Below are 27912 nucleotides of genomic sequence, written 5' to 3' on the forward strand. Positions count from 1 at the left end.
ATATTCAGTGATGAATCTGGAATCTGCATTGGGCAAGGTGATGATGCTGGAACTTTTGTTTGGTGCCGTTCCAATGAGATTCATAAAGATGACTGCCTGAAGAGATCATGTAAATTTCCACAGTCATTGATGATATGGGGCTGCATGTCAGGTAAAGGCACTGGGGAGATGGCTGTCATTACATCATCAATAAATGCACAAGTTTACGTTCATATTTTGGACTCTTTTCTTATCCCATCAATTGAAAGGATGTTTGGGGATGATGAAATCATTTTTCAAGATGATAATGCATCTTGCCATAGAGCAAAAACTGTGAAAACATTCCTTGCAAAAAGACACATAGGGTCAATGTCATGGCCTGCAAATACTACGGATCTTAATCCAATTGAAAATCTTTGGTGGAAGTTGAAGAAAATGGTCCATGACAAGACTCCAACCTGCAAAGCTGATCTGGCAACAGCAATCAGAGAAAGTTGGAGCCAGATTGATGAAGAGTACTGTTTGTCACTCATTAAGTCCATGCCTCAGAGACTGCAAGCTGTTAGAAAAGCCAGAGGTGGTGCAACAAAATACTAGTGATGTGTTGGAGCGTTCTTTTGCTTTTCACGATTCCATAATTTTTTCCTCAGAATTGAGTGATTCCATATTTTTTCCATCTGCTTGGTCTAAAAAAGTAACCGTTACTGACTGCCACAATTATTTTTCCTGATTTCTTATAGTGTTTCTTAAAGCCAGAAAGTTGCCATTTGAAATGACTTTAGTTTTGTGTCATGTCTGTGATCTGCTTTTTTTCTACAAAATTAAACAACTGAATGAACATCCTCCGAGGCCGGTGATTCCATCATTTTTGCCAGGGGTTGTATAAACGCAGTCCATTTATTAAGACTGTTGTGCAACTTTTTCAGGCTTAGTCTCCATTTCTACAGTTAGATTTGATCCCGCCTCCTCTAGGTAGCTGTCACATGATCGTGGAGCCACAATGTCACATGTTGCCTTACAACCAAACATGGCTGTCTTCGTCTGTTGCCGTGGTGAAGAGCTCTGAGACCGACATGTTGCTCAGGTAACAAAACCTGACAGTTTGACCTTGAAATTCTCCACCTGATGTGGGTAACGTCTGACCCTGGTAAATCTGTTTCAGGTTCTTCAGCTACCTCAGCAGACTGTCGTGCTACAGACACATCATGCTGTTTGGCTGCTCGCTGGCACTGCCAGAGTGTGTGGCCGGCGATGGCACACATGCTAGGTAACATGCACCAACGACCCACTCAGAACAAATAATGATTTTGGATAGGTTTGATTTAATGTATTTATACAGTGCCAAATCATAACTCAAGTAAAGGCGCTACACATGAGCAATGACAAGACCTCACCCGGCCCATGAGCAAGCAAAGGCCAAGGACCCAGAGACACCAACGTCACTGCGGACATAAGTGAACGTCTGTAGTTGGGATGCCCCGATCTGGTTGGAGCCAATCGCCATCTGCCAGATCAAGGCATTTTTTGACTGATCAGTATCAGTGTCATTAAACCTTATTAAAACAGAGTCCTCAAAAAGTTCCCTCTGCTTACCTTTACAAATTTGGAGTCAGATTCCTGGATGATGTCTGTCTCCCAGGGTGAATGGTGAGGGGAACAGTGTCTCCACTTGGCCGGAGGAGTTTAGCCCGATACTGCAGGATTCTGCAGTATCAGATGGTCTCAACTGTTTCACCAGCTGACTGGTGGATCATGCATCAGAGATGTGGAATCAGCATTATCAGCTCAAAATAACGGAATACACAGATTCTTCTGTGAACAGGTCAAGGACTTCTAGACCAGTGATTTTCAACCTTTTTTGAGCCGCGGCACCCTTTTTATATTTACAAATCCTGCGGCACACCACCAACCAAAATAATATTATAATTCTATTACCTCTGGTTTTGCGCAAAACCCAATTATCGCAATAGAAAATCGATACAGAAAACACCGCATTTCGAAAATCCTCAAACATTTTGCGCTCTGATCTCAAGTAGGGCTGTCACGATTAGGAATTTCTGGAGACGATTAATTGTCAGACAAATAATTCTGATTGACGAATATATTGTCTTTTTTTTCTTTTTTTTCCCCTTCTTTATATTCTACTATTGTAGTATAATTAAACAACTCTGGAAGAACGTTTGGCTTCTGTGAGTAGAGAAACTGGGAATAGTGCAACATTTTTATTTTTATCTTCATTTTACATACAGTCCCAACTTTTTCTGAATTGTGGTTGTTTCTGTTGCATTTCTGAAATTGTTTCTCCTCATCAGTCACATTTTGTGCTTAAACACTGCATTAAGCTCATATTGAACAAATAAATACCTTTGGAAAGTAACAGCTGTTAAAGTTCAGAGTTCTCACCTGGTTTTTGTGATCTGTGCATCTGAACATCACCACAGCTTCTCCATGTCAGGGTTTTTTTTTTTTTGTGGCTCAGTTCATTCATATATTCTCATTTTTTAAATATGTTTTTAAAGATATTTGACCGTTTATTTCATCTCATGATCTCACAAATTCAGCATACGACGCGCACATGGTGTGAACAGGACGGTAACGGCAGAATCACACCTTTAGAGAAAGTTCAGAGAGAAGTAAAAGCACCTTCATGTTTTTTTTGTTTTTTTTTTTTAACTTGTTCACTTGGGTTAAAATCCTCTCTCTGCTCCGTACTCGCTGCGCACTGATGGTTCTCAGACTGTAACGTGTCGCTCCTGCATTCAGGAATCTCCCTCACGCACCCCCTCCCTCGCAATCTGCAGTCTGTTGACTCCGCGCGCGCACACACACCCACACACACCCACACACACACCGACAGCTCCGCATTTTAGACGGCTTTTGAAGAAGACGGCCACTGTTTTAATCGGCCATCTTATCCATACGGAGGCTGCAGCACAAAGACGTCAGATTCTGAGTCGTTTTATGCTTTGTGGATAAAATAAATAATTCACGGTAATCGCGAATATGAAAAATAATTGCGATTGACGAATATTGTAATAATTGTGACAGCCCTAATCTCAAGTGTTTTTTTTAAACGTGTCAACACTTTTATTCACAATAATCTGCCACTCTAATATTCACGGAGCGCAGAGGCTCTTCAGCGAACCCAGTTGTGAGAGAGAAGGCCCAAGTCTGACCACGGTGACATCAACGGAGGTCAGGCCGCCTTCCCCGCACACCTCCACAGCCAACGTGGTTTCTCCTTCCCCAGAGGAGCCATGCTCCGTGAGCAGCTGAGATTCACGCTGTAGTCAGCAACCCGTAACCATGGAGACGCACAACGCTATGTGCGCAAGTATGTCTATTATACTATAGTACAGCGCTTTGCTGCCATCTACTGGAATAAAAGAGCATTACATCATCTGCCACACTATTACAGCACATACACCCGATAATGGTGATATTTGATAATTGCCCACAGCACCCCTGATGATCGATCACGGCACCTTAAGGTGCCGCGGCACCCCGGTTGAGAATCACTGTTCTAGACCACTGATGGTGGGTCACCTGCTCAGAGATTCCTTTCAGAAACCCCACTTTATCATTTTTTTTCAGCTGGTATGGATTTTGTTTTTGTTTTTTAACCACCGTGACTCTTCTGCATGAATCTGAGTTACACACATACATTATCTTCATCAGTTTGGAGCATTTTGAAGTATTTTACAGCAGCTGGAGTTTTCAGTCACACCATCAGTCTCCTAAAGGTCATAATGTGCAGGCAGCAGGACCGTCCTGATCCCTCAAACCCTTCACACCACATAACAGCCCCATAGATAGCAGTCACTATGTCTGTGTTGGAGTTGGAACCTGATTCTGGTTTAGGTTACTGACTGTTGCATTAATCAAGAAAAAGAAGAGTCCTTATTGTCATTGTACATTGTACACACACCATGAAACATGTCTTCTGGATTTAACCATCGTAATTACAGTTAGACACAATCCAACCACTAGGGGCAGTGTGCAGCCACAGACCAGCACCCAGGGACCAACTCCAGATATGGAGACGCTGCCTTGGTCAGGGGCAGAGTAATTCGCAGACCCTAATGCCTGGTTCACATGGCAGGATTTTAAAATTATCTGTAGGTTTCCAAAACCTGAGAGACCACACACATGAACATAAAAAATAAAAATCATAGCTCTAACAAGTTTGGTCCTACAGTGTGTAGTGTTCAGCCACACGGTGAAGTCAACACACCACACACGAACAAATTTCACACATGAACATTCCCAGGTCAGACAGGAAATCTCGCAAAATCTCTCGAGATTAAACGTGACTTCAGAGTAAACAGACAGAGAAAGTTTGTGGACTATTTAAAACAGAGGAAAAAACGAACGATACAAAAAAGAAAAAGAAAAGGCATTCTTTAAAGGAGTGGAGACAGCGCGGCCACCTGACTTTCTGTTAAGTCAGAACTGGTGTTTTGATTGTATTTTCCGCTCCCTGCATCCGTCACCTCGCTTTCTGATTGGTTACATGTCACATTCAGCAGGCTGCGTGCTCGTTTGTGGTCGGAGGATACAACACACACTACAATATCGGCCAAGACAATCCAACATGTTGAATAGCCTCGATTTGCAATCGGAGTGCCCATGATTGTCGGTGCGTCCTTAAGATTGTTGGAAGGGGAAGAAATTAATTATCCTAATTATCTTGCTGTGTGAACCAGGCTTAAATAAGCATGTTTTTAATTGTGGAAGGAAACCCACACAGACAGCGGGGAGAACATGCCAACTCCACACAGAAAGGCCGGGAAGCAATCCCATGACCTTGTTGCTGTGAGGCACCAGTGCTAACCACTAATCCACCATGCCATAATAACATTTGTGTGCAGGCGCATCGTCCTGCCTTGCGCCTCATTCTGTGAGGCGGCAAGGCAAGGCTGTGAGCCCGTCCTCCAGATGTTCAGTGCCTCCTGGCCTGACTTCCTGCGCTGCTCACAGTTCAGCAATCCCCCTCCGACGTCAGCCCAGCCATCATGGTCACCCACACCAACAACAAGCCTCGCTCCTGTGGCATGCTACACCCCGAGACAAATCAAAGGAAAACCCTGTGAGTGACCACACACACATGCACACGCACCCATGAGTGCACACAAACTTTACTGATGGGATGGCATGATGACATTACTCACTCCTGTCTGTGATTGGTCTTCAGCTGTGTGTGGCGGGCAGGACCACTTCTTGTGTGCAACCGGAATTTGTGTTCTGCAGAAACTGGTGTGTAACGGCTACAACGACTGTGACGACTGGAGCGATGAATCGCACTGTGGTGAGAGATTGTCCTCGACATGTTGAGGTCATCATTAGGACTCGTTCCGTCTCAGTGCTACTCTGTAAAAATGACTGCAGTCAGCTGGTGGCAGCAGGCGTGGCTAAAAACGCCTGAATGCTTCTCTGTCAGTTTGTTCAGAGTCCGAGTTTCGCTGCAGTACTGGACGCTGTTTGGCGCCCCCTTTGGTGTGTGATGGTTATGATGACTGTGGAGATCTCAGCGATGAGCTGAGTTGCGGTGAGAATGACGACACGTGCGCATAAGTTTTTCTGAAGCTCCTCCCACAGTGCTTCATTCTTTCCTGTGTGTGTGTTGTCAGTGTGTGATCCAGATCAGGAATATCGCTGTGGCAACGGTCGGTGCGTGTCCAAAGACTGGCTGTGTGATGGTGACCATGACTGCCAGGACAAGAGTGATGAGGTTAACTGCTGTGAGTTATCATGGAAATCAGGAGAATCATCAAATACTACAAATCCAATGATACAAATTTTAAACATGGGTGCCCCGTAATCATTGTTGGAACAATCAGAACTAAAGTAAGATGAAAGTTGTCAGAGGGAAGATTGAGCTCCACAACGTAAATGTACAAATTAATCTAAAAACATCTGTCTATCAGTGTGACATCATCCCAAAGTCATTTGTACCAATCAATCACAAATATTGTGCCAATCAGTATGTGGTTGGATCATCCATCGTGGCTTCTTGGTTGTTGGTTTGACCGTTTTCTGGCCTTTGCCCAAACTAACCTCCAAATATCTGTCCAACTACTACCCTCATCAAGTTTGAAGGACAGCTGTCCAGCAGTTTTTGAGTGAACACACACATGCACATGCATGCACATACCAGTGAAAACAATATCCTACTGTAGCCACTTTGCAGGTGCAGAGGTTAAAAATTTTTGTTGGACCTATGAAAGTGGGTGGAACCACACATTAAAACTGTGTGTGTGTGTGTGTGTGTGTGTGTGTGTGTGTGTGTGTGTGTGTGTGTGTGTGTGTGTGTGCGTGCGTGCGTGCGTGCAGCATGTAGGAGTCAAGGTCTGCTGGAGTGCACAAACGGTCACTGTATTCCGTCAGCGTTTCGTTGCGATGGCGAGAACGACTGTAAAGATGGAAGCGATGAAGAGCACTGCAGCGGAGAGCAGAGTGAGACATCTGTCCGTCACACTCGTTTCTGATGATCCGTCTACATTTTGTGTTCTTCACATTTGCTTTGTCTTCCAGATCCAGGTGTTTGCGTTCCTGGTCAGCCCGGCTGTGTCTTTACTTCCTGTCCGCCAGTGTGCGGGGCGAGCAGTGTGACTTGTGACCCCCGAAACAACAGCTGCAGTGAGGTCACACTCCAAAATCAGACCCCCGGAGTCCAAATGATCCAGACTGTGGGACACAGTCCAAATCAATAATTTATCAATGTCTTTGGGTGCTTTGTGTAAAGAACTAGTCTTAGTAACTCCTCTGTGGTACCTGTGGTTCCGGTGCTTAGTTCCAGATTCTGTAGCATGAAAGTGATGAAAGTCTCCGTCTCCCCCAGCTGGGACACCAGTCTGGGGGCCGGTGTCCATTTACAGCAGGTTGGACTAGGACAGTGTTTTGTTTGACAGGCTTGTTCAGGTGGTTGTGAGGTTCTATCTTACTCATGTGAAGTACCTTGAGGCAGCTTTGTTGTGATTTGGTGCTATATAAATAAAATAAATTGAATTTTTTCAAAGGACACAGACAGGTCTTGTGACAGGGAACTGAACCAATGTCTCCATATTGGCAGGCCAGTTCTTTATCCGCTGAGCTACCTGCTCCATGGGGTATGAAAACCCGCAGGAAAATATTTTGGGATGCATCTGTGTAAAGAGAGGTGTTTGAGGTCTTTATGTCAAACCTAGAGAGGTTATTCAGGGTCAACAGTTGTGGGACCTTGGTGGGTCACTTTGTGCAGTTTCTGGCATCATCTGTTGCCCTCCTGCGTTTAGCAGATATAACTGCAGGTTGCTGAGTATCAGAATCAAAATTGAATTTATTGCCAAGTAAGTTCTCACATAACAAAGAATTTGATCTGGTGTCATTGGTGCATAAACAACAATAAAAAGAAGAGGAAAAAATACTTCTGTCAGAAGTAAGGGAATCAAATAAGCAAAACTATGTTCACTGTCAAATAAATACAGTTCAATGGGGCTGTGCAAAGGCATGCAGATGTATAGTACCTTTCAGTGCAGGGATGATCAATCTGTACTTTGAGGGAGTGGGGGGGAGCAGGATAAATGGGGGTCTCTGGCACTATTTATAAGTCAAGCTGTGAACGTAATGAAGCTGTTTTTGTGTCTTGAGGTTTTATTCCTGATGGACCTTAGCCATCTACCAGAGGGGAGGGTGACAAAAAGTTTGTGTCCTGGGTGAGAGGGATCAGTCACTATTTTCCTTACTTGCCTCAGGGCCCTGGAGGTGTACAGGTCCTGCAGGAATGGCAGACTGCCGTCGATCACCTTCTCTGCAGAGTGGATGATATGCTGCTGTCCTTAGCAGTAGCAGCAGCGTACCAGATGGTGATGGAGGAGGAGATGATGGACTCAATCATGGCAGTGTACAACCCCAATTCCAGTGAAGTTGGGATATTGTGTGAAATGTAAATAAAAAACAGAATACAATGATTTGCAAATCCTCTTCAACCTATATTCAATTGAATACACCACAAAGACAAGATAGTTAACGTTCAGACTGATAAACTTTGTTGTTTTTGTGCAAAAATTTGCTCATTTTGAAATGGATGCCTGCAACATGTTTCAACTAGAAGCACTCAGAGAGTGCAAACCTCCGCCAAGGCCATGGGGTCACTGACGCCATAACATCTACACACCGTGGAATCATTGAACCTAAAAGAGTCTAACAATGATGTTTGCTCAGTAGTAAAAAAGTTTCATCTGCTGTGACTGGATAGCATGTATCCTTAGTGCTTGGCATCACAGTAGGGTTATTTATTCCAACTTGCACCTTTCCCAGAAGCTACTGTCATCTGAGCACTGATATTGCATGTGCTTATAGACAAAAACAAATAAGAGACAAAATTCAATTTATTAACTAAACTGCAAATATATGAATTTTTTTAACATTTATGAAACACTTCTCTAAACAAGGCCATAGGGTCACTGACCCTAAAGAGATTCCCTCCTTGGCACAGTGATCTATTCAACAATTCAGTGTTAGAACCAAAACTATGATACATACACTTTTCTTTCCTTTATATTTGACATCCTTGACCATGAAAACATACCACTAGAACTTGGAATCCCTTTTATGTCTTTATTAGTTCAAAAGTTATTGTATAAAAATGATTTTTCGGTAATGGCGGTTTTGTTCTGGATCTAGCTCCATAACATTAGAAGCTACATCAAATCTGATGACACCTTACTGAATCAGTACAGATTCAGCTACAATTTGGTGTTAGTTGTGTATCTCTAGCTTCATTTGTCACCTCACACTGACACATTTTCTATTTTCCCTATATTTTTGCATATTCTGGATCACCAGATCCGGAATCCGGATCCAGTCATCACCAAACGTTGTTTGATAGAACATTTGACTATGTTACACCCTAATGTTTTTCAAGCCTTTCTGCCTTGTTTTTGTGGAGTTAGAAACTAGAATGTCAAAATTCCCCCTATCCCACAATGGTGAAGAATCCTTTAAAAAAATTCCTGGATCCGGATCGTGATCCGGATCACCACTAAAATTTAATCACTTGTTCCTCTTGTCATTTCCAACCACTCCACAAAATTTCATCAAAATCTGTTCAAAACTTTTTGAGTTATCCTGCTGACAAACAGACAAACAAACAAACGCGACCGAAAACATAACCTCCTTGGTGGAGGTAAAAAAGCTGGGACAGTGGTATGTTTACCACTGTGTTACATCACCTTTCCTTCTAACAACACTCAGTAAGCGTTTTGGAACTGAGGACACTAATTGTTGAAGTGTTGTAGGTGGAATTCTTTCCCATTCTTGCTTGACGTACGACTTCAGTTGTTCAACAGTCTGGGGTCTCCGTTGTTGTATTTTGCGCTTCATAATGTGCCAGACATTTTCAATGAGCGACAGGTCTGGACGGCAGGCAGGCCAGTCTAGTACCCGCACTCTTTTACTACAAAGCCACGCTGTTGTAACATGTGCAGAATGTGGCTTGGCATTGTCTTGCTGAAATAAGCAGGGATGTCCCTGAAAAAGACGTTGCTTGGATGGCAGCATGTGTTGCTCCAAAACTTGGATGTACCTTTCAGCATTGATGGTGCCATCACAGATGTGTAAGTTGCCTATGCCATGGGCAACTTACACGCCCCCATACCATCACAGATGCTGGCTTTTGAACTTTGTGCTGGTAACAATCTGGATGGTCTTTTTCCTATTTTGTGTGGAGGACACGACAGTCATGATTTCCAGACCACAGCACACTTTTCCGCTTTGCGTCTCTTGGGCCTAGAGAAGGCGGCGGCGTTTCTGGATGTTGTTGATGTATGGCTTTTGCTTTGCATGGTAGAGTTTTAACTTGCACTTGTAGATGCAGTGACCAGCTGTGTTAAATGAAAATGTTTTTCTGAAGTGTTCCTGAGCCCACGTGGTAAAATCCTTTACACAATGATGTCGGTTTTTAATGCAGTGCCGCTTGAGGGATCGAAGGTCACGGGCATTCAGTGTTGGTTTTCGGCCTTGCCGCTTATGTGTAGAAAGTTCTCCAGATTCTCTGAATCTTCTGATTATATTATGGACTGTAGATGATGGAATCCCTATTGAACGTTGAGAAACATTGTTCTTAAACTATTGGGGCGAGGTGATGGTCTAGTGGTTAAGGTGTTGGGCTTGAGTCCACAAGATCATGGGTTCAAATCCCCACCTGACTGGAAAATCACTAAGGGCCCTTGGGCAAGGCCTTTAATCCCCTGTTGCTCCCGGTGTGTAGTGAGCGCCTTGTATGGCAGCATCCTCACATCGAGGTGAATGTGAGGCATAATTGTAAAGCACTTTGAGCATCTGATGCACATGGAAAAGCGCTATATAAATGCAGTCCATTTACCATTTTGTTGGACTATTTTTTTACGCAGTTGTTCACAAAGTGGTGATCTTTGCCCCATCTTTGCTTGTGAACAGCTGAGACTTTTGGGGATGCTCCTTTTATACCCAATCATGACACTCAAAATTAGTGTCCTCAGTTCCCAAACACTTATTGAGTGTTGTTAGAAGGAAAAGTGATGTAACACAGTGGTAAACATACCACTGTCCCAGCTTTTTTGAAACGTGTTGCAGGCATCCATTTCAAAATGAGCAAATATTTGCACAAAAACAAAGTTTATCAGTTTGAACATTGACTATCTTGTCTTTGTGGTGTATTCATTTTAATATAGGTTGAAGTGGATTTACAAATCATTTTCTGTTTTTATATACATTTTACACAACGTCCCAACTTCATTGGAATTGGGGTTGTATGTACTTGTAATCATAAAACTGCTCCGATACTAGACACCCAGTACTCCTTTACATCAGCGTAATGTCAGCCTCTCAGTGCATTGTGTTTGTATTGTGGGTTGATCACGGCAGTCTGTGAGAGGCGGAGGTCACAGTTCGATGGAATTGCCCGTTTCGTTAAAGAAGCGTTTGATGCTGCAAGCTTTTCATCTGTTTTCTGTAGCGCAGCTCTGAGTTTTCTGTCAAAGTGCAGTGATGGCAGCACACCTGCACAGAGCTTTTTACTAAGACATATTTCCTTTTTTTTTTTTTTAAACTCTGTGCCACTTTGTGTGGATCCTCGCTAAAAACAGCTGATGTACACGCATTAACAACACTTGTTTTTTTTTCCCACCCAACTGCGCCTAAAGTCTCTTTGAGGATGACATGATGTACAAAAATGCTGAAAAATGTAAAACAAATTCCCTACCTCTCAATCTGGTTGAGCTTTTTATACACGTCAATTGTTCCTGCACAGATGGTAAACCGGGGCAAATCCAGGCAGAATGGGGGGGGGGGCTTCACCCTCCACACCCCTAGATTAAAGGTTCACTTTTGACAATTTTTCATACTACTATTACTATAATAATAGTTTTAACAATTAAAATGTTGAGAAAGAATTTAAATGTTAGAAAAATGTTATAAAGAATTTAATAGTTCCATTTATAAACAATGTAGATTATAAATTGTAAATTTTACTGTTACAGTGCTGCCAAGATTTAAATATGAGGTCAGGAAAGATGTTTTTATTTTATTTTTTATAAAACAACTATATTCATTGAAGTCAAGGAAGGGTGACTATAAAGTGAGTATTGGCAAAACTGGTTGTCATTTTCATGTTGAGGTGGCGGGGGTGGGGGGGGTGGGGGGGTGTTGTCAGCACCTGCTGAAAGTAACCAGTAGTGGGCACAGTTCCGATAATCCGATAACCGATAATTATCGAAGTTAAAGTTTTCATTATCGGATTATCTTTTCAGATAACTTTGAAAACCATTATCAGACTATTATCTTCCGCTAAATTTTTGTCCGATAATTTTTTAGACCATTAACATGGTAAACAAAGGTGAACAGATGTGTAGTTCTACTCTCTGCAAACAGAGGAGAACTGCTTCTAAAATAAACTGCTCTATCCTCTGCAAGCAAAAGAGAACTGGTCACCAAAAAAAAAAAAAAACATCATTTCTTTTAACCCCATACTGATACATGGCCAATATCCCACAAGTCATCCAGAGGCATACATTTTTAACTTATGGTTCAAATTTTAACCAAACATTTTGGACAAGTTATTTAAATTAACGTCACGTCTGAAGTTTTCTAAAGTGAAAATATCAGATATATGTTTTAGTTTTAAAGTAATGCGCTAATCTTTAAGGTGTTTTTAGTGTGGACATGCTGTGTCCCGGTGCATTATGGGTAGGATAGGGTAATCTCAGTACGTTCACGACAGGAGAAATGCATTTGAGACACTCTGATCAGGCTCCACAGACAACAGCATTAAACTCTAGTGCCTAAAACTCTCGTGAATATATTCTCTGGGTTTCAAGACGTTATTTTGTTTGCGTTTATTTAATTCCACGCATCTTAAACGTAGCAAGTAGCAACACAGATTATCTGGAATTTTGTTTTGGCAAGTTTTCAAGGTCTCTACTGCCATCTACTGGCCAGTAGTGTTCATGGTAGTATTCAAACTGAAGATGGGCTGATATTTTCAATCACTGTACTCGGTTCCAGCTCAAACTGTACCACAGAACCGCACGGTGTAAAAGTTCAGAGCACACGCTTTATGTTCTCACACACATTGTACATTCAAAAACCACACATCAGACTCGTGTTTCCAGAAGCAAAACGTAAACAGAAGCTTTTTTTTCCCCAAACTTAATTTACAAAAAATCTTGATGGGAGACATCAAAGTTTAAAAAACAAAACAAAAACAAAAAACATTACAAGACAGGTCTGCGGTGTTTGCACAGGCACAGTGCAAGAGGTTGGACGCTTGTAGCGCTTCAGCAGTGGGATACTGGTTTGATTTTCATCTGACCATACGATTGCCGATCAGGAGGTGGTCATGAGATGTTAAACGCAGCTCGTTACTGCATGTATACTAAACGATGCAGAACGAGCGATTAACCTGAAACTCTGTGCGATCCAAAAAATTCTCACACGAAACAAATGCCGACAAACAAATGCCGACTGATTCGCAAATACACACTCACGCATACTGGATATCCACTAGATGGCATTGTGGTTCCATTCATTGATGTGGCAAGCTGAAACTATATGCTCCCGGATGAGAGAAGACCGACATGATGACGGGTGTTTTACCAGAGCCTGATGCTAGCTAGGTGGCTCTGGTAAAACACCCATCATCATTTTATACAACACATCATAATATTGAAAAATAATTGACCTTGCAGACAATATCACCACATACATACATACTCATCCATCAGACGCCTCCATTACGGTAATGTGAAATGATTTATTCTGAAATGTTGGTCTTCTCTCATCCGGGAGCATATAGTTTCAGCTTGCCACATCAATGAATGGAACCACACTGCCATCTACAACCCCTGGCAAAAATTATGGAATCACCGGCCTCGGAGGATGTTCATTCTATTGTTTAATTTTGTAGAAAAAAAGCAGATCACAGACATGACACAAAACTAAAGTAATTTCAAATGGCAACTTTCTGGCTTTAAGAAACACTATAAGAAATCAAGAAAAAAAGATTGTTGCAGTCAGTAACGGTTACTTTTTTAGACCAAGCAGAGGAAAAAAATATGGACTCACTCAGTTCTGAGGAATAAATTATGGAATCACCCTGTAAATTTTCATCCCCAAAACTAACACCTGCATTAAATCACATCTGCTGGTTGACATTGACCCTATGTCATGACATTGACCCTATGTGATGACATTGACCCTATGAGTCTTTTTGCAAGGAATGTTTTCACAGTTTTTGCTCTATGGCAAGATGCATTATCATCTTGAAAAATGATTTCATCATCCCCAAACATCAGAAAAGTGTCCAAAATATCAACGTAAACTTGTGCATTTATTGATGATGTAATGACAGCCATCTCCCCAGTGTCTTTACCTGACATGCAGCCCCATATCATCAATGACTGTGGAAATTTACGTTCTCTTCAGGCAGTCATCTTTATAAATCTCATTGGAACGGCACCAAACAAAAGTTCCAGCATCATCATCTTGCCCAATGCAGATTTGAGATTCATCACTGAATATGACTTTCATCCAGTCATCCACAGTCCACGATTGCTTTTCCTTAGCCCATTGTAACCTTGTTTTTTTCTGTTTAGGTGTTAATGATGGCTTTCGTTTAGCTTTTCTGTATGTAAATCCCATTTCCTTTAGGCGGTTTCTTACAGTTCGGTCACAGATGTTGACTCCAGTTTCCTCTCATTCGTTCCTCATTTGTTTTGTTGTGCATTTTCATATTTTGAGACATATTGCTTTAAGTTTTCTGTCTTGACGGTTTGATGTCTTCCTTGGTCTACCAGTATGTTTGCCTTTAACAACCTTCCCATGTTGTTTGTATTTGGTCCAGAGTTTAGACACAGCTGACTGTGAACAATCAACATCTTTTGCAACACTGTGTGATGATTTACCCTCTTTTAAGAGTTTGATAATCCTGTCTTTTGTTTCAGTTGACATCTCTCGCGTTGGAGCCATGATTCATGTCAGTCCACTTGGTGCAACAGCTCTCCAAGGTGTGATCGCTCCTTTTTAGATGCAGACTAACGAGCAGATGTGATTTGATGCAGGTGTTAGTTTTGGGGATGAAAATTTACAGGGTGATTCCATAATTTATTCCTCAGAATTGAGTGAGTCCATATTTTTTTCCTCTGCTTGGTCTAAAAAAGTAACCGTTACTGACTGCAACAATCTTTTTTTCTTGATTTCTTATAGTGTTTCTTAAAGCCAGAAAGTTGCCATTTGAAATGACTTTAGTTTTGTGTCATGTCTGTGATCTGCTTTTTTTCTACAAAATTAAACAACTGAATGAACATCCTCCGAGGCCAGTGATTCCATAATTTTTTGCCAGGGGTTGTAGTTGTGTATTTGCGAATCAGTCTGCATTTGTTTGTGGATCTGTGTGGATTTCGCGAAAAGAATGTCTCAAAATTACGTCACAGAGGAAAGCGATGAATGCGTGTAATTGGTGATCCACAAATGCTGAAACTCAATTCACAAATACAATTTCCAGTTTTACAAATGTAATTTTTTTTTTTTTTTACAAATTAAGTTTTATATTTGCAAATACAACATTATTTGCAAAGACCAATTTACAAGTTACAAATATGAAATTTGCATTTGTGGATATCTGAACACATTTGCAAATCAATGATTATTTGTAGATCACCCTGTGTGCATTTACAAATATTAATGAAACTATTTTAACCCCATATACAAAAGCACATTTATCTGTAAACACCAACACACGACACACGTCACATGAACATGTTGGTTTACATAGAATGAATCAACCAATCAGTGTTAGCGGAGGCACATTTTACCCAGAATGCAATCTGTCTGTGTTTGTTACAAAACTTCAGAATTAGTGCATTATTCAACATTAAAAGATATATGTTATATCTTAACTTTGCACAAATGACAGAATTGACATTAATGGAGTTATTCTATCAGTATTCATTTTATTTATACACCAAACCATAACTCAGCACTGCTTTATTTTCCAAGACCTCGGCCTGACCGCAGTGTTGCGACTGAGTAAAGAGTTGAGCTTTGTGACTCCTCTCAGTTGCTTCTGTGCTGGAAGCCATGTAGTAAACTGGAGCTTCCAGCAGGGGGCAGGATGCTCAAAGACAAGTGCTGACTCATGGTTTGGTTCTGTTGTCGCTTTTGATGCTTCCAAAAGCGATCGTGGTGTTAAGAACGTGTTAGTAGTTGCAAGTGTACTGGAGACAAAACTGGAATTTATCTGTTATCGGTTATCTGTAACTTCCAATACATTTTTGGGTGGTTTATCGTTTTAGCTTTATCGAAGATAACTTTTCAGTTATCTGATTATCTGTTATCAAAGTTAATTTTTTGGTTATCTGTGCCCACCACTGAAAGTAACTAATAAAGTAACTAGTAATCTAATTTAGTTACTTATCAAATTAAGTAATCAGTAAAGTAAGTTACTTTTTCAAAGTAACTGTGACAGCACTGGTGCTCGCAGACATATGTCAAGTTAGTAATGGACAATTTCAGTTCCTGGCGCAGTATATTTTGTAGTGCTGAAGTCCACAGGTTACATTTCAGTGAGATGTCTGGCAGCATCATGTTTGTTAAGAAACACAGTTAATGTTAGAGCACAATTTGTTGTAGTCAAAAAGTGAAGTAACGTGAGTTAAGTGAAATGTTTGTAAATAAAAACAAAGCTAATAATATTGGTAGCAGTTCAGTCAAAAAGTAAGGAACAGCTGATGAATAAAACATTTTCAAAGTCATCATAAAACTAATGGCATCATTAAGTATTCGTATTGGTACTCTGTATCGATGAGTACCCAAATGTAAGTACTCATACTTGTACTCGGTCTGGGAAAAAGTGGTATCGGTGCCTCCCTACTCCCCACACATCCTCCCGTTCCTTCCGTTCATACAACACAGATCTTCTCCGTCCCCCCTCACGTCAAGCTTCACACCATGGGAGAGAGGGCCTTCTGTTCAGCTGCCCCTCATACTTGGATCTCCCTTCCTGACCATCTGAGGGGCTCCATAGACTGTGGAAGCTTTTAAAAAAGCCTAAAGACATACCTGTTTAGGCAGGCCTATCACAGGTCTCAATAATTTGAATCTGTTGCATTTTAGTCTTTTTGTTCAATTTTATTATTTTATTTTGGTTTTATTCTATTCTGTTGACTGTTTTTATCTTAAGATTTTCTGTTTTTATTCTCTTGTTGATCCTTGGTTTTATTTTTTTTCCTGTAGCACTTTGAGATTCATTATTAATAAGGAAAAGTGCATTATAAATGAAACATTATTATCATGACATTGTTGAATGTGATGTTATTGAACATCACGTTGCACTCATTTTGTGCAAAACAATCAGTTATGTTGATGAATGTTTATTTTCTTTTATGAGAGAAATATTTATTTAATCACATAAATCTGAAAATGCCACGTCTTGTTGTAGAAAACTGAAAGGATGATGTCATCGCCCTGCCTCTGTAATATGTTGGTACCAGTGTAATTTTACTGTGTAATTTAGCTTTTTTTTTTTTCTTCTTCTTGTTGGGACAAAGCACTGGCATCCTCTAGCTCAGTCTGAGAAACACACAGAGCAGACAGACACTGAGGGACTTCTTAGAAAAAAAAAAAACCCCTTAACAAGTAACTTCCATCATAAGGAATTAACACATTTCCAGATGTCATCTTCCGAAACAAGGGTGTCTTGTGGAGAACTGTTATCATCAGTGATGATGAATCCAGGCAGCAGGTCAGATTTAAAGACTATTTAATCTGTGAGCCAGCTTCTTAAGTTTTAGCTTTAGTTTTTAGCTCCACGTCTTCTTCTTACTTTTTTGTAGAAGCGTTACAGCACTACATACAGGCCTGGCATGTGTACTACAGCATTTTCAAGCATTTTCACTGGATCTGTGAGAACAGAGATATTTCTTCAATGGAACAAAAATGACAAAGAAAAATATTGTATAGCAGAAGTTCAGTTTCAGTGTTGACAAGGCCTTAAAACATGGGATGAAATTAAATTAAAATAATAAATGAGGAATTATTTTCTTGGGGGTGCTATGACAAATCCAGGGGGAGCTCCAGCGCCCTCCTGGTGCTGCCCATGTCCACCTACAGGTGGATTTGGGCATGCCAAGCTGAGAGAGCTTGTTCTGCAGCAGTGCCGGGATAATTGCATTAAAAGCAGAGCTGAAGTCTACAAACAGAAACTTGGTGTAGGTTCCTGGAGAGTCCAGATGTTGGAGGATGAAGTGGAGGGCCGTGTTGACAGCATTGTCTACGGACCTGTTGGTTCTGTAGTCAAACTACAGGGGATCCAAGTGAGGGTCAGAGATGGCCTTGAGGTGTGTGAGGACAAGGAGCTCGAAGGTCTTTATCAGCACAGAGGTCAGGGCAATGGGTCTGTAGTCATTAAGTTCCTGAAGTCCTTTTATTTTTTTGGGATGGGGATCATGGTGGAGATCTTGAAGCATGCTGGCTTCTATTGGGTAAGACGTCTGTACCAATGAGGTTTTGGGAACACTACCATCAGGCTCTGAAATCATCTGTCAATCAATAAATGAAGTAAACATAACCTACTAGCCGCTATGAACGTATAACGTGATCTGAATGATTAGTGGCCCTCTTCTGGTGAATCTAGGTCTTCACTCTGAACTCTTTTTGACTCAGCTCGCTGTGAACCCATCAGGCTGGAGTTGTGCATGAACCTGCCCTACAACCTGACCAGCTTCCCAAACTACCTGGGTCACCTGTCCCAGAGGGAGAGCTCAGTGTCCTGGGAGTCCTCACTGTTCCCTGCTCTGGTCCAAACCGGCTGCTACCAGTACCTCATGTTCTACGCCTGCACACTGCTTGTCCCCAAATGTGAGCCTGTCACCCACCAGAGGGTCCCGCCCTGCAGGTCCGCACTAATCCACCAAAGCACCACAAGTTCTCTCTTCTGTCTCTTGTTCTTTCATGACCTTTCACCGCTGCAGGTCTTTGTGTCAGAACTCAAAAGAGAAGTGTGAGTTGGTGCTGGGGATTGTGGGATTGCAGTGGCCCGACGACACAGACTGCAGTCAGTTTCCAGAGGAGGGAGGAAATGTGACCTGCCTGCTGCCAGAGGATGGCGTGGATGGTACTGTCTGCACGAATGCAATGCACCTTTTCTGACAGCAGGAGGCACCAGTGATAACATTTGTTTTTATATTTCAACAAAAACAATGATTTAAAAAAATTGTAGCAGTGATTAAATTCACTCTGCAGGGTTCAGCTGACATGGATTTATGCTTCAGTTGCACCCACAGTGACTGAAACAGTCACAGTGGACAGTCTGAAATCCAAAACTTTTTTTTTCCATAGCTGTATTTGTTAAAAAATTCTGATGTTGTCTCTGATCTGCTGCATTGGTAACAGCATGCTCGCCAAGTCACTTCAAGTGCCGGTCCGGGCGCTGCGTGCTGGCAACTAAACGCTGTGACGGTCACCTGGACTGCGACGACCACAGCGACGAAGAAAACTGTGGTAAGCCATATTCACAGAGGCCTCTGGTTTCAAAATAAAAGCCTCCCATCCACATTTGTGTGTCTGTGCGTCAGGTTGTTCTGAGCGAGAACTGTGGGAGTGTCCTGGCAGCAAAGTCTGCATACAGACCAGTATGATCTGTGACGGATTCCCAGACTGCCCCATGTTGGTGGACGAAACCAATTGCTGTGAGGCAATTAATTTTTTTAATAATATAAGTAAATATTGAGCATTTTCTAAACTCTGTGCAAGGATAACTTATAATTATTACTAATTAAGAAACACATCGCCATTTAAAGTTTGTTAAAGCTGTGTGCAGGGATTTATTGTGATTATCACTGATGCATATATACATATAAACCTTATTTATTGTTTGATTGATTTTTTTTTTTTCTTTTTAGCTGTCTGTAGAAACAGTCTTTGACCATTTATTCATTTTCTGTATGTGCTTATTCCAAGAGTCTAAAATTGTCCTTTAAAAAAAGAATTACCAATTTTTTTGTCTTGGGGAGAAAAAAACAAAAAAATTGTGCAGTGAGTCCTGGGATTGTTTTGGCTGTGAAGGTTCCACCTTTTGTAGCATTTGTTTGCAGGGGAGAGACAGCTACAAACAAAAAGGGGATGGCAGCGGCGTGCTGGCCAACGGTTACAGCTGCTGACAAACGCATTCATAGTCACACCGACAGTTAGTTTAGTTTCACCTATTCACTGAACCTGCATGTCTGTGGACACTGGGAGAACATGCAAACTCAACACAGGAAGAGAACCCTGAACCTTCCTTCTGCAGTGCTAACAACTAAGATGCCATGTCGCTTCCTGTGACTCTTGATTATTAATGAACAAATATATAATGACCCTTTTTCTTGAATTTTGTTTTAGCTGTGTGCGGAGACAACGAGGTGTCGTGCAACAACCATCAGTGTGTCCATCGGACGCTGTGGTGCGACGGGAAGAAGCACTGTTCCGACAGCTCTGATGAGTGGAACTGTGGTATGACGTCCACATCACTGTGATTTGTGGTGTTCTGCAGTGATCGGCTGGCTTACGTATCGATCTGTTGTCTGTGCAGTGTCTTTGTCCGATCAATCGGGTTCTGTGCTAACAGTGTTCAGGACAGCGGCGGAGTATCAGGTCTGTGCAGATGAGTGGAACCAGCAACTGAGTGAGCTGACCTGCAGTCAGCTGGGACTAGGGTAAGGTTAGTAGCATGCACATCTGCACACATGCTCAAGTAGTCATGTGACAGTTTGACTGGAGCGACCTGTTTGCAGGGCTCCATCCTTTGTTTCCACGGTCCGTGACCAGCCCGGGGTCATGGGCCGTCGCCGATGGTTACACGTCCATCCAGAGTGGAACTTGAGGAACGGCTCTGCATTGCAAGCCCGACTGGAGAAGAGAAGGTGAGACAGAACTCAGTCTGTGTGTGTACTTCTACGACGACAAAGAAAGTCCAGAAAATTGATCCAAATCCAAAATATAAAAGAAAAAAGTCTCAATATTAATTTAAGAACAGGGGCCTGATGTACAAAGGCTGCATGCGCACAAAATTGTGGCGCACGGCCATCTCCATGCCAATGTTCAGACGTATCAAAAGTGAAATGATGGTGGAAATGTGTAGTGCGTCATGCCAAAATCCTGGCTGGCGTACGCACGTTTCTACAGCTATTGATCCTCTGCCAACACGTAGAGGTGATGCTGTGAACCATTAATAGTGTGAAAACATGAAGTCATCAGATATATGCAGTGATATGCATTTTGTATTCCCAGTTCTACAGCTTCATGATAAAGTGGTATAGAGGAGGATTTATTTTTAAAAGACCTGAAAGTTTAGCTACAAATTGCCAGAAGGTGCATCTGAGATGTAAGCCTGGATTGATCTGTTTTGGTGAAAGAATATCCTTCTCTGCTCTACTCCACTATGAAGCAAAGAATGGTGATACAAAATGCAGAATTTGCACTCTGCATAATTTCTCCAATCACAGCCACAGAAGTCTATAACTTGTTCTGGGTTTTCTGGGTGTCCTGGTGGCTTTCCTCACTCGTCTACGTCTGATACAGTCGTGCAGTTTTTGAGAACAGTCTACTCCATGAAGATTTATCATCTTTGTAATTGATGTAAACCCTAACCCGACCAAGACATTCAGTGGCAGCTTTACCAGTGGCAGCCTCGTCCACAACCACCACAAAAAACTCCAAGCTGTCATTGATGGGGGGGGGGGGGGGGACACAAGAGGAGGAGAATTTTTCCACAAACAGTGGGAGAAGAAGAAAACTAGAAGGGTGGAAATGAGAGTGAGGACTTTGAATGTTGGTAGTATGACTGGTAAAGGGAGAGAGCTGGCTGATATGATGGAGAGGAGAAAGGTAGACATATTTTGTGTGCAAGAGACCAAGTGGAAGGGAAGTAAGAGCAGGAGCATCGGCGGTGGGTACAAGTTGTTGTACCATGGTGAGGACAGAAAGAGAAATGGTGTTGGGGTCATTTTAAAGGAAGAGTATGTTAAAAGTGTGTTGGAGGTTAAGTGAGTGTCTGACAGGGTGATGAGTGTGAAGTTGGAAATTGAAGGGGTGATGATGAATATCATCAGTGCATATGCCCCACAGGTAGGTTGTGAGATGAAGGAGAAGGAAGATTTCTGGAGTGTGTTAGATGAGGTGGTGGAGAGTGTGCCCAAGCATGAAAGAGTGGTGATAGGAGCAGATTTCAATGGGCATGTTGGTGAAGGAAACAGAGGTGATGAGGAAGTAATGGGTAGATATGGTATCAAGGATAGGAATGGGGAAGGACAGATGGTAGTTGATTTTTCAAAAAGATGGAAATGGCTGTGGTGAATACCTACTTTAAGAAAAGGGAGGCGCACAGAGTAACATATAAGAGTGGAGGAAGGTGCACACAGGTGGACTACATTCTTTATAGGAGATGCAAGCTAAAAGAAATCAGACTGTAAGGTGGTGGCAGGAGAGAGTGTCATTAGACAGCATAGGATGGTTGTTTGTAGGATGACTTTAGAGGTAAAGAAGAAGAAGAAGAGAGTGAAAGCTCAACAAAGGATCAGATGGTGGAAGCTGAAGGAGGAAGACTGTTATGTGAAATTTAGCGAGCAGGTGAGAGAAGCACTGGTTGGAGGGGAAGCAATTTTGGACAACTGGAAAAGTACTGCAGATGTGGTGACAGCTAGGGCAGTACTGGGTGTAACATCTGGACAGTGGAGGGAACACAAGGAGACTTGGTGGTGGAATGAAGAGGTCCAGGAAAGCATAAGGAGAAAGAGGTTGGCGAAAAAGTTTTGGGATAGTCGGAGAGATGAAGAAAGTAGACAGGAATGCAAGGAGATGAGGCGTAAGGCGAAAAGAGCAGTGGCAAAGGCGAAGGAAAAGCCATATCGCGAGCTGTACAAGAAGTAAGGAAGGAGAAAAGGACTTGTACCGATTGGCCAGACAAAGGGACAGAGCTGGAAAGGATGTGCAGCAGGTTAGGGTGGTAAAAGATGCACATGTTAACGTGCTGACAAGTGAGGAGTGTGTGCTGAGAAGGTGGAGGAAATATTTTGAAGAGCTGATGAATGACGAAAATGTGCAAGAGAAAAGGCTGAATGATGTGGTGAGAGTAAATCAGGAAGTACAAGAGATTAGTAAGGAAGAAGCGATGGCTGCTGTGAAGAGGATGAAGAGTGGAAAGGCAGTTGGTCCAGATGACATTCCAGTGGAGGCATGGAAATGTCTAGGAGAGATGGCAGTAGAGTTTCTAACCAGATTGTTTAATAAAATCTTGGAAAGTGAGAGGATGTCTGAGGAGTGGAGACGAAGTGTGCTGGTTCCTATTTTCAAGAACAAGGGTGATGTGCAGAGCTGCAGTAACTACAGAGGCATAAAGTCGATCAGCCACAGCATGACGTTATGGGAAAGGGTAGTAGAAGCTAGGCTTAGAAAACAGGTGAAGATCTGTGAGCAGCAATATGGTTTCATGCCGAGAAAGAGCACTACAGATGCAATGTTTACTCTGAGAATACTGTTGAAGTACAGAGAAGGCCAGAAAGAGTTACATTGTGTGTTTGTGGACTTAGAAAAAGCTTATGACAGGGTGCCAAGAGAAGAGCTGTGGTATTGTATGAGGAAATCTGGAGTGGCAGAGAAGTATGTTAGGTTAGTGCAGGACATGTACAAGAATAGTGTGACAGCGGTGAGATGCGCCGCCAGAATGACAGACTCATTCAAGGTGGAGATGGGGTTACACCAAGGATCAGCTCTGAGTCCTTTCTTGTTTGCAGTGGTGATGGACAGGTTGACGGAGATCAGATAGGAGTCCCCATGGACTAGGATGTTTGCTGATGACATAGTGATCTGTAGTGAGAGTAGAGAGCAAGTTGAGTCTAGTCTGGAGAGGTGGAGATGTGCTTTGGCGAGAAGGGGAATGAAAGTCATTAGAAGCAAGACTGAGTCCATGTGTGTGAATGGGAGGGAGCCCAGTGGAATAGTGCAGTTACAAGGAGTAGAAGTGGTGAAAGTAGATGAGTTTAAATATTTGGGGTCAACTGTTCAAAGTAATGGAGAGTGTGGTAAAGAGGTGAAGAAGAGAGTGCAGGCAGGGTGGAGTGGGTGGAGAAAGGTGGCAGGAGTGATTTGTGACCGAAGAATATCAGCAAGAGTGAGGGGGAAAGTCTACAAGACAGTTGTGAGACCAGCTATGTTGTATGGCTTAGAGACAGTGGCACTAACAAAAAGACAGGAGGCAGAGCTGGAGGTGGCAGAGCTGAAGATGTTGAGATTCTCTTTGGGAGTGACAAGAATGGATAAGATTAGGAATGAACATATCAGAGGGACAGCTCAGGTGGGACGGTTTGGAGACAAAGTCAGAGAGGCGAGATTGAGATGGTTCGGACATGTGCAGAGGAGGGACCCAGGGTATATAGGGAGAAGGATGCTGAGGATGGAGCCACCAGGCAGGAGGAGAAGAGGGAGACCAAAGAGGAGGTTCATGGATGTGCTGAGAGAGGACATGCAGGTGGTTGGTGTGACAGAGGAAGATACATTGGACAGCGTGAGATGGAAACGATTGATCTGCTGTGGCAACTTCTAATGGGAACAGGCAAAAATTATGGAATCACTGGCCTCGGAGGATGTTCATTCAGTTGTTTAATTTTGTAGAAAAAAAGCAGATCACAGACATGACACAAAACTAAAGTCATTTCAAATGGCAACTTTCTGGCTTTAATAAACACTATAAGAAATCAAGAAAAAAAATTGTGGCAGTCAGTAACGGTTACTTTTTAGACCAAGCAGAGGGAACAAAATATGGACTCACTCAATTCTGAGGAATAAATTATGGAATCACCCTGTAAATTTTCATCCCCAAAACTAACACCTGCATCAAATCAGATCTGCTCGTTAGTCTGCATCTAAAAAGGAGTGATCACACCTTGGAGAGCTGTTGCACCAAGTGGACTGACATGAATCATGGCTCCAACACGAGAGATGTCAGTTGAAACAAAGGAGAGGATTATCAAACTCTTAAAAGAGGGTAAATCATCACGCAATGTTGCAAAAGATGTTGGTTGTTCACAGTCAGCTGTGTCTAAACTCGGGACCAAATACAAACAACATGGGAAGGTTGTTAAAGGCAAACATACTGGTAGACCAATGAAGACATCAAAGCGTCAAGACAGAAAACTTAAAGCAATATGTCTCAAAAATTTAAAAATCGCATAACAAAACAAATGAGGAACAAATGGGAGGAAACTGGAGTCAACGTCTGTGACTGAACTGTAAGAAACTGCCTAAAGGAAATGGGATTTACATACAGAAAAGCTAAACGAAAGCCATCATTAACACCTAAACATAAAAAAACAAGGTTACAATGGGCTAAGGAAAAGCAATCGTGGACTGTGGATGACTGGATGAAAGTCATATTCAGTGATGAATCTCGAATCTGCATTGGGCAAGGTGATGATGCTGGAACTTTTGTTTGGTGCCATTCCAATGAGATTTATAAAGATGACTGCCTGAAGAGAACATGTAAATTTCCACAGTCATTGATGATATGGGGCTGCATGTCAGGTAAAGGCACTGGGGAGATGGCTGTCATTACATCATCAATAAATGCACAAGTTTACGTTGATATTTTGGACACTTTTTTTATATCATCAATTGAAAGGATGTTTGGGGATGATTAAGATGATAATGCATCTTGCCATAGAGCAAAAACTGTGAAAACATTCCTTGCAAAAAGACACATAGGGTCCATGTCATGGCCTGCAAATAGTCCGGATCTTAATCCAATTGAAAATCTTTGGTGGAAGTTGAAGAAAATGGTCCATGACAAGGCTCCAACCTGCAAAGCTGATCTGGCAACAGCAGTCAGAGAAAGTTGGAGCCAGATTGATGAAGAGTACTGTTTGTCACTCATTAAGTCCATGCCTCAGAGACTGCAAGCTGTTATAAAAGCCAGAGGTGGTGCAACAAAATACTAGTGATGTGTTGGAGCGTTCTTTTGTTTTTCATGATTCCATAATTTTTTCCTCAGAATTGAGTGATTCCATATTTTTTTTCCCTCTGCTTGGTGTAAAAAAGTAACCGTTACTGCCACAATTTTTTTTCCTCATTTCTTATAGTGTTTCTTAAAGCCAGAAAGTTGTCATTTGAAATGACTTTAGTTTTGTGTCATGTCTGTGATCTGCTTTTTTTCTACAAAATTAAACAACTGAATGAACATCCTCCGAGGCCGGTGATTCCATAATTTTTGCCAGGGGTAGTATATTAGGACATGGTATTTTATAGTATTTTGTATACATTAGGACACAGTATTTTATATAGATTAAGACACAGTATAGTATTTTGTATACACCAGGACACAATATTCTATAGTATTTTGTATACATTTGGACACAGTATTTTATAGTATTTTGTATACCTTAGGACACAGTATTTTATCTACACACACACACACACACACACACACACACACACACACACACACACACATATATATATATATATATATATATATATATATATATATATATATATATATATATATATATTATTATTATTATTATTATTATTTATTTATTTTTTTACACAGTGAGGAAAATAAGTATTTGAACACCCTGCGATTTTGCAAGTTCTCCCACTTAGAAATCATGGATGGGTCTGAAATTTTCATCTTAGGTGCATGTCCACTGTGAGAGACATAATCCAAAAAAAAAAAACCCCAAAAAATAACAGAAATCACAATGTATGATTTTTTAATAATTTATTTGTATGTTACTGCTGCAAATAAGTATTTGAACACCTGTGAAAATCAATGTTAATATTTGGTACAGTAGCCTTTGTCTGCCATTACAGTGGTCAGATATTTCCTGTAGTTCTTGACCAAGTTTTCACAGACTGCAGCAGGGATTTTGGTCCACTCCTCCATACAGATCTTCTCCAAATCTTTCATGTTTGGAGTTTCAGCTCCCTCCAAAGATATTCTATTGTGTTCAGGTCTGGAGACTGGCCAGGCCACTCCAGGATCTTGAAATGCTTCTTACGGAGCCCCTCCTTAGTTGCCCTGGCTGTATGTTTGGGGTCATTGTCATGCTGGAAGACCCAGCCATGACCCATCTTCAATGCTTTTACTGAGGGAAGGAGGTTGTTTGCCAAAATCTCACAATACATGACCCCATCCGTCCTCCCTTCAATACGGTGCAGTCGTCCTGTCCCCTTTGCAGAAGAGCACCCGCAGAGTATGATGTTTCCACCCCCATGCTTCATGGTTGGGATGGTTTTCTTGGGGTTGTTTTTTTTTTTTTTTTCATTTTGTTTTTATTTGGGAAGATCAAATCTTATGAATACCTGTTTCTTTCAGGATACAAACAGTATCATTCCCTTTTGCTTACATGGGCTTTTCTATTATAGCACAGCTCAAATCACCAAAGTAATTGACATCTCCTATACAATACATGACATGCACATACATTATAAGGGCTGCTTTTCACAGCTTCTCTGGGCCCATTTGTTTAAAAAAGGAATAAAAAAAAAACACAAAAACTATTTACAAGAACATGGGAGCTTACAAGAAAGAAAAACCACCAGTCCTATTTGTGATAAGAAAATGAAATATTCATAAAACAAAAATGTTATGAGAAATCTGTTCTAATTGGAGTAATGTATTTAATCCACTTGTTCCAGATTGTATAAAATTGATCTCTTTGTATATTAATTGTATAGGTTAGCTTCTCCATTTTAAATATTTCAAGGACGTTATCAATCCAGCCATCCAGTGAAGCCGGAACAGAAGATAACCATTTTTTGTAATATTTTTTTGCTTGCCACCAGAAGGGCTTGTAACAGCTTCTTATCACTTCTCCGTTCCAGAAAATTAATCCTACCTAAGTACAGAGTTTCAAAATTAAAAGGCATATTCATTCCAAACACCAGGTTTAATCTTGAGTGGACCTCCCTCCAATAACTGTCTAATTGAGGACAGGCCCAGAATATATACTCAACAGAAATATAAACGCAACACTTTTGGTTTTGCTCCCATTTTGTATGAGATGAACTCAAAGATCTAAAACTTTTTCCACATACACAATATCACCATTTCCCTCAAATATTGTTCACAAACCAGTCTAAATCTGTGATAGTGAGCACTTCTCCTTTGCTGAGATAATCCATCCCACCTCACAGGTGTGCCATATCAAGATGCTGATTAGACACCATGATTAGTGCACAGGTGTGCCTTAGACTGCCCACAATAAAAGGCCACTCTGAAAGGTGCAGTTTTGTTTTATTGGGGGGGGATACCAGTCAGTATCAGTATTTTCCTCATGCAGTGCAACACATCTCCTTCGCATAGAGTTGATCAGGTTGTCAGTTGTGGCCTGTGGAATGTTGGTCCACTCTTCAATGGCTGTGCAAAGTTGCTGGATATTGGCAGGA

General features: G+C 41.6%; 1 protein-coding gene across 2 annotated transcripts in view; it reads left to right on the forward strand.

Annotated features, from left to right (window-relative positions):
• corin (corin, serine peptidase) overlaps nucleotides 1-27912 on the forward strand; it is a 55443-nt gene that overhangs the window by 21281 nt on the left and 6250 nt on the right. Inside the window, exons 4-18 of one of the 2 annotated variants that reach the window (XM_034164543.1) lie at nucleotides 952-1063; nucleotides 1142-1246; nucleotides 4851-5068; nucleotides 5174-5287; nucleotides 5420-5527; nucleotides 5610-5720; nucleotides 6313-6435; nucleotides 6514-6618; nucleotides 18157-18388; nucleotides 18465-18607; nucleotides 18886-18993; nucleotides 19068-19181; nucleotides 19873-19983; nucleotides 20063-20186; nucleotides 20265-20393. In XM_034164543.1, coding sequence (XP_034020434.1) covers nucleotides 952-1063; nucleotides 1142-1246; nucleotides 4851-5068; nucleotides 5174-5287; nucleotides 5420-5527; nucleotides 5610-5720; nucleotides 6313-6435; nucleotides 6514-6618; nucleotides 18157-18388; nucleotides 18465-18607; nucleotides 18886-18993; nucleotides 19068-19181; nucleotides 19873-19983; nucleotides 20063-20186; nucleotides 20265-20393 — 1957 coding nt within the window. The remainder of the gene's footprint in view (nucleotides 1-951; nucleotides 1064-1141; nucleotides 1247-4850; nucleotides 5069-5173; nucleotides 5288-5419; nucleotides 5528-5609; nucleotides 5721-6312; nucleotides 6436-6513; nucleotides 6619-18156; nucleotides 18389-18464; nucleotides 18608-18885; nucleotides 18994-19067; nucleotides 19182-19872; nucleotides 19984-20062; nucleotides 20187-20264; nucleotides 20394-27912) is intronic. The other variant, XM_034164545.1, reaches the window with a different exon arrangement.

This window comes from Thalassophryne amazonica, chromosome 23, assembly GCF_902500255.1.
Source record: "Thalassophryne amazonica chromosome 23, fThaAma1.1, whole genome shotgun sequence".
Taxonomy (NCBI): Eukaryota; Metazoa; Chordata; class Actinopteri; order Batrachoidiformes; family Batrachoididae; genus Thalassophryne; species Thalassophryne amazonica.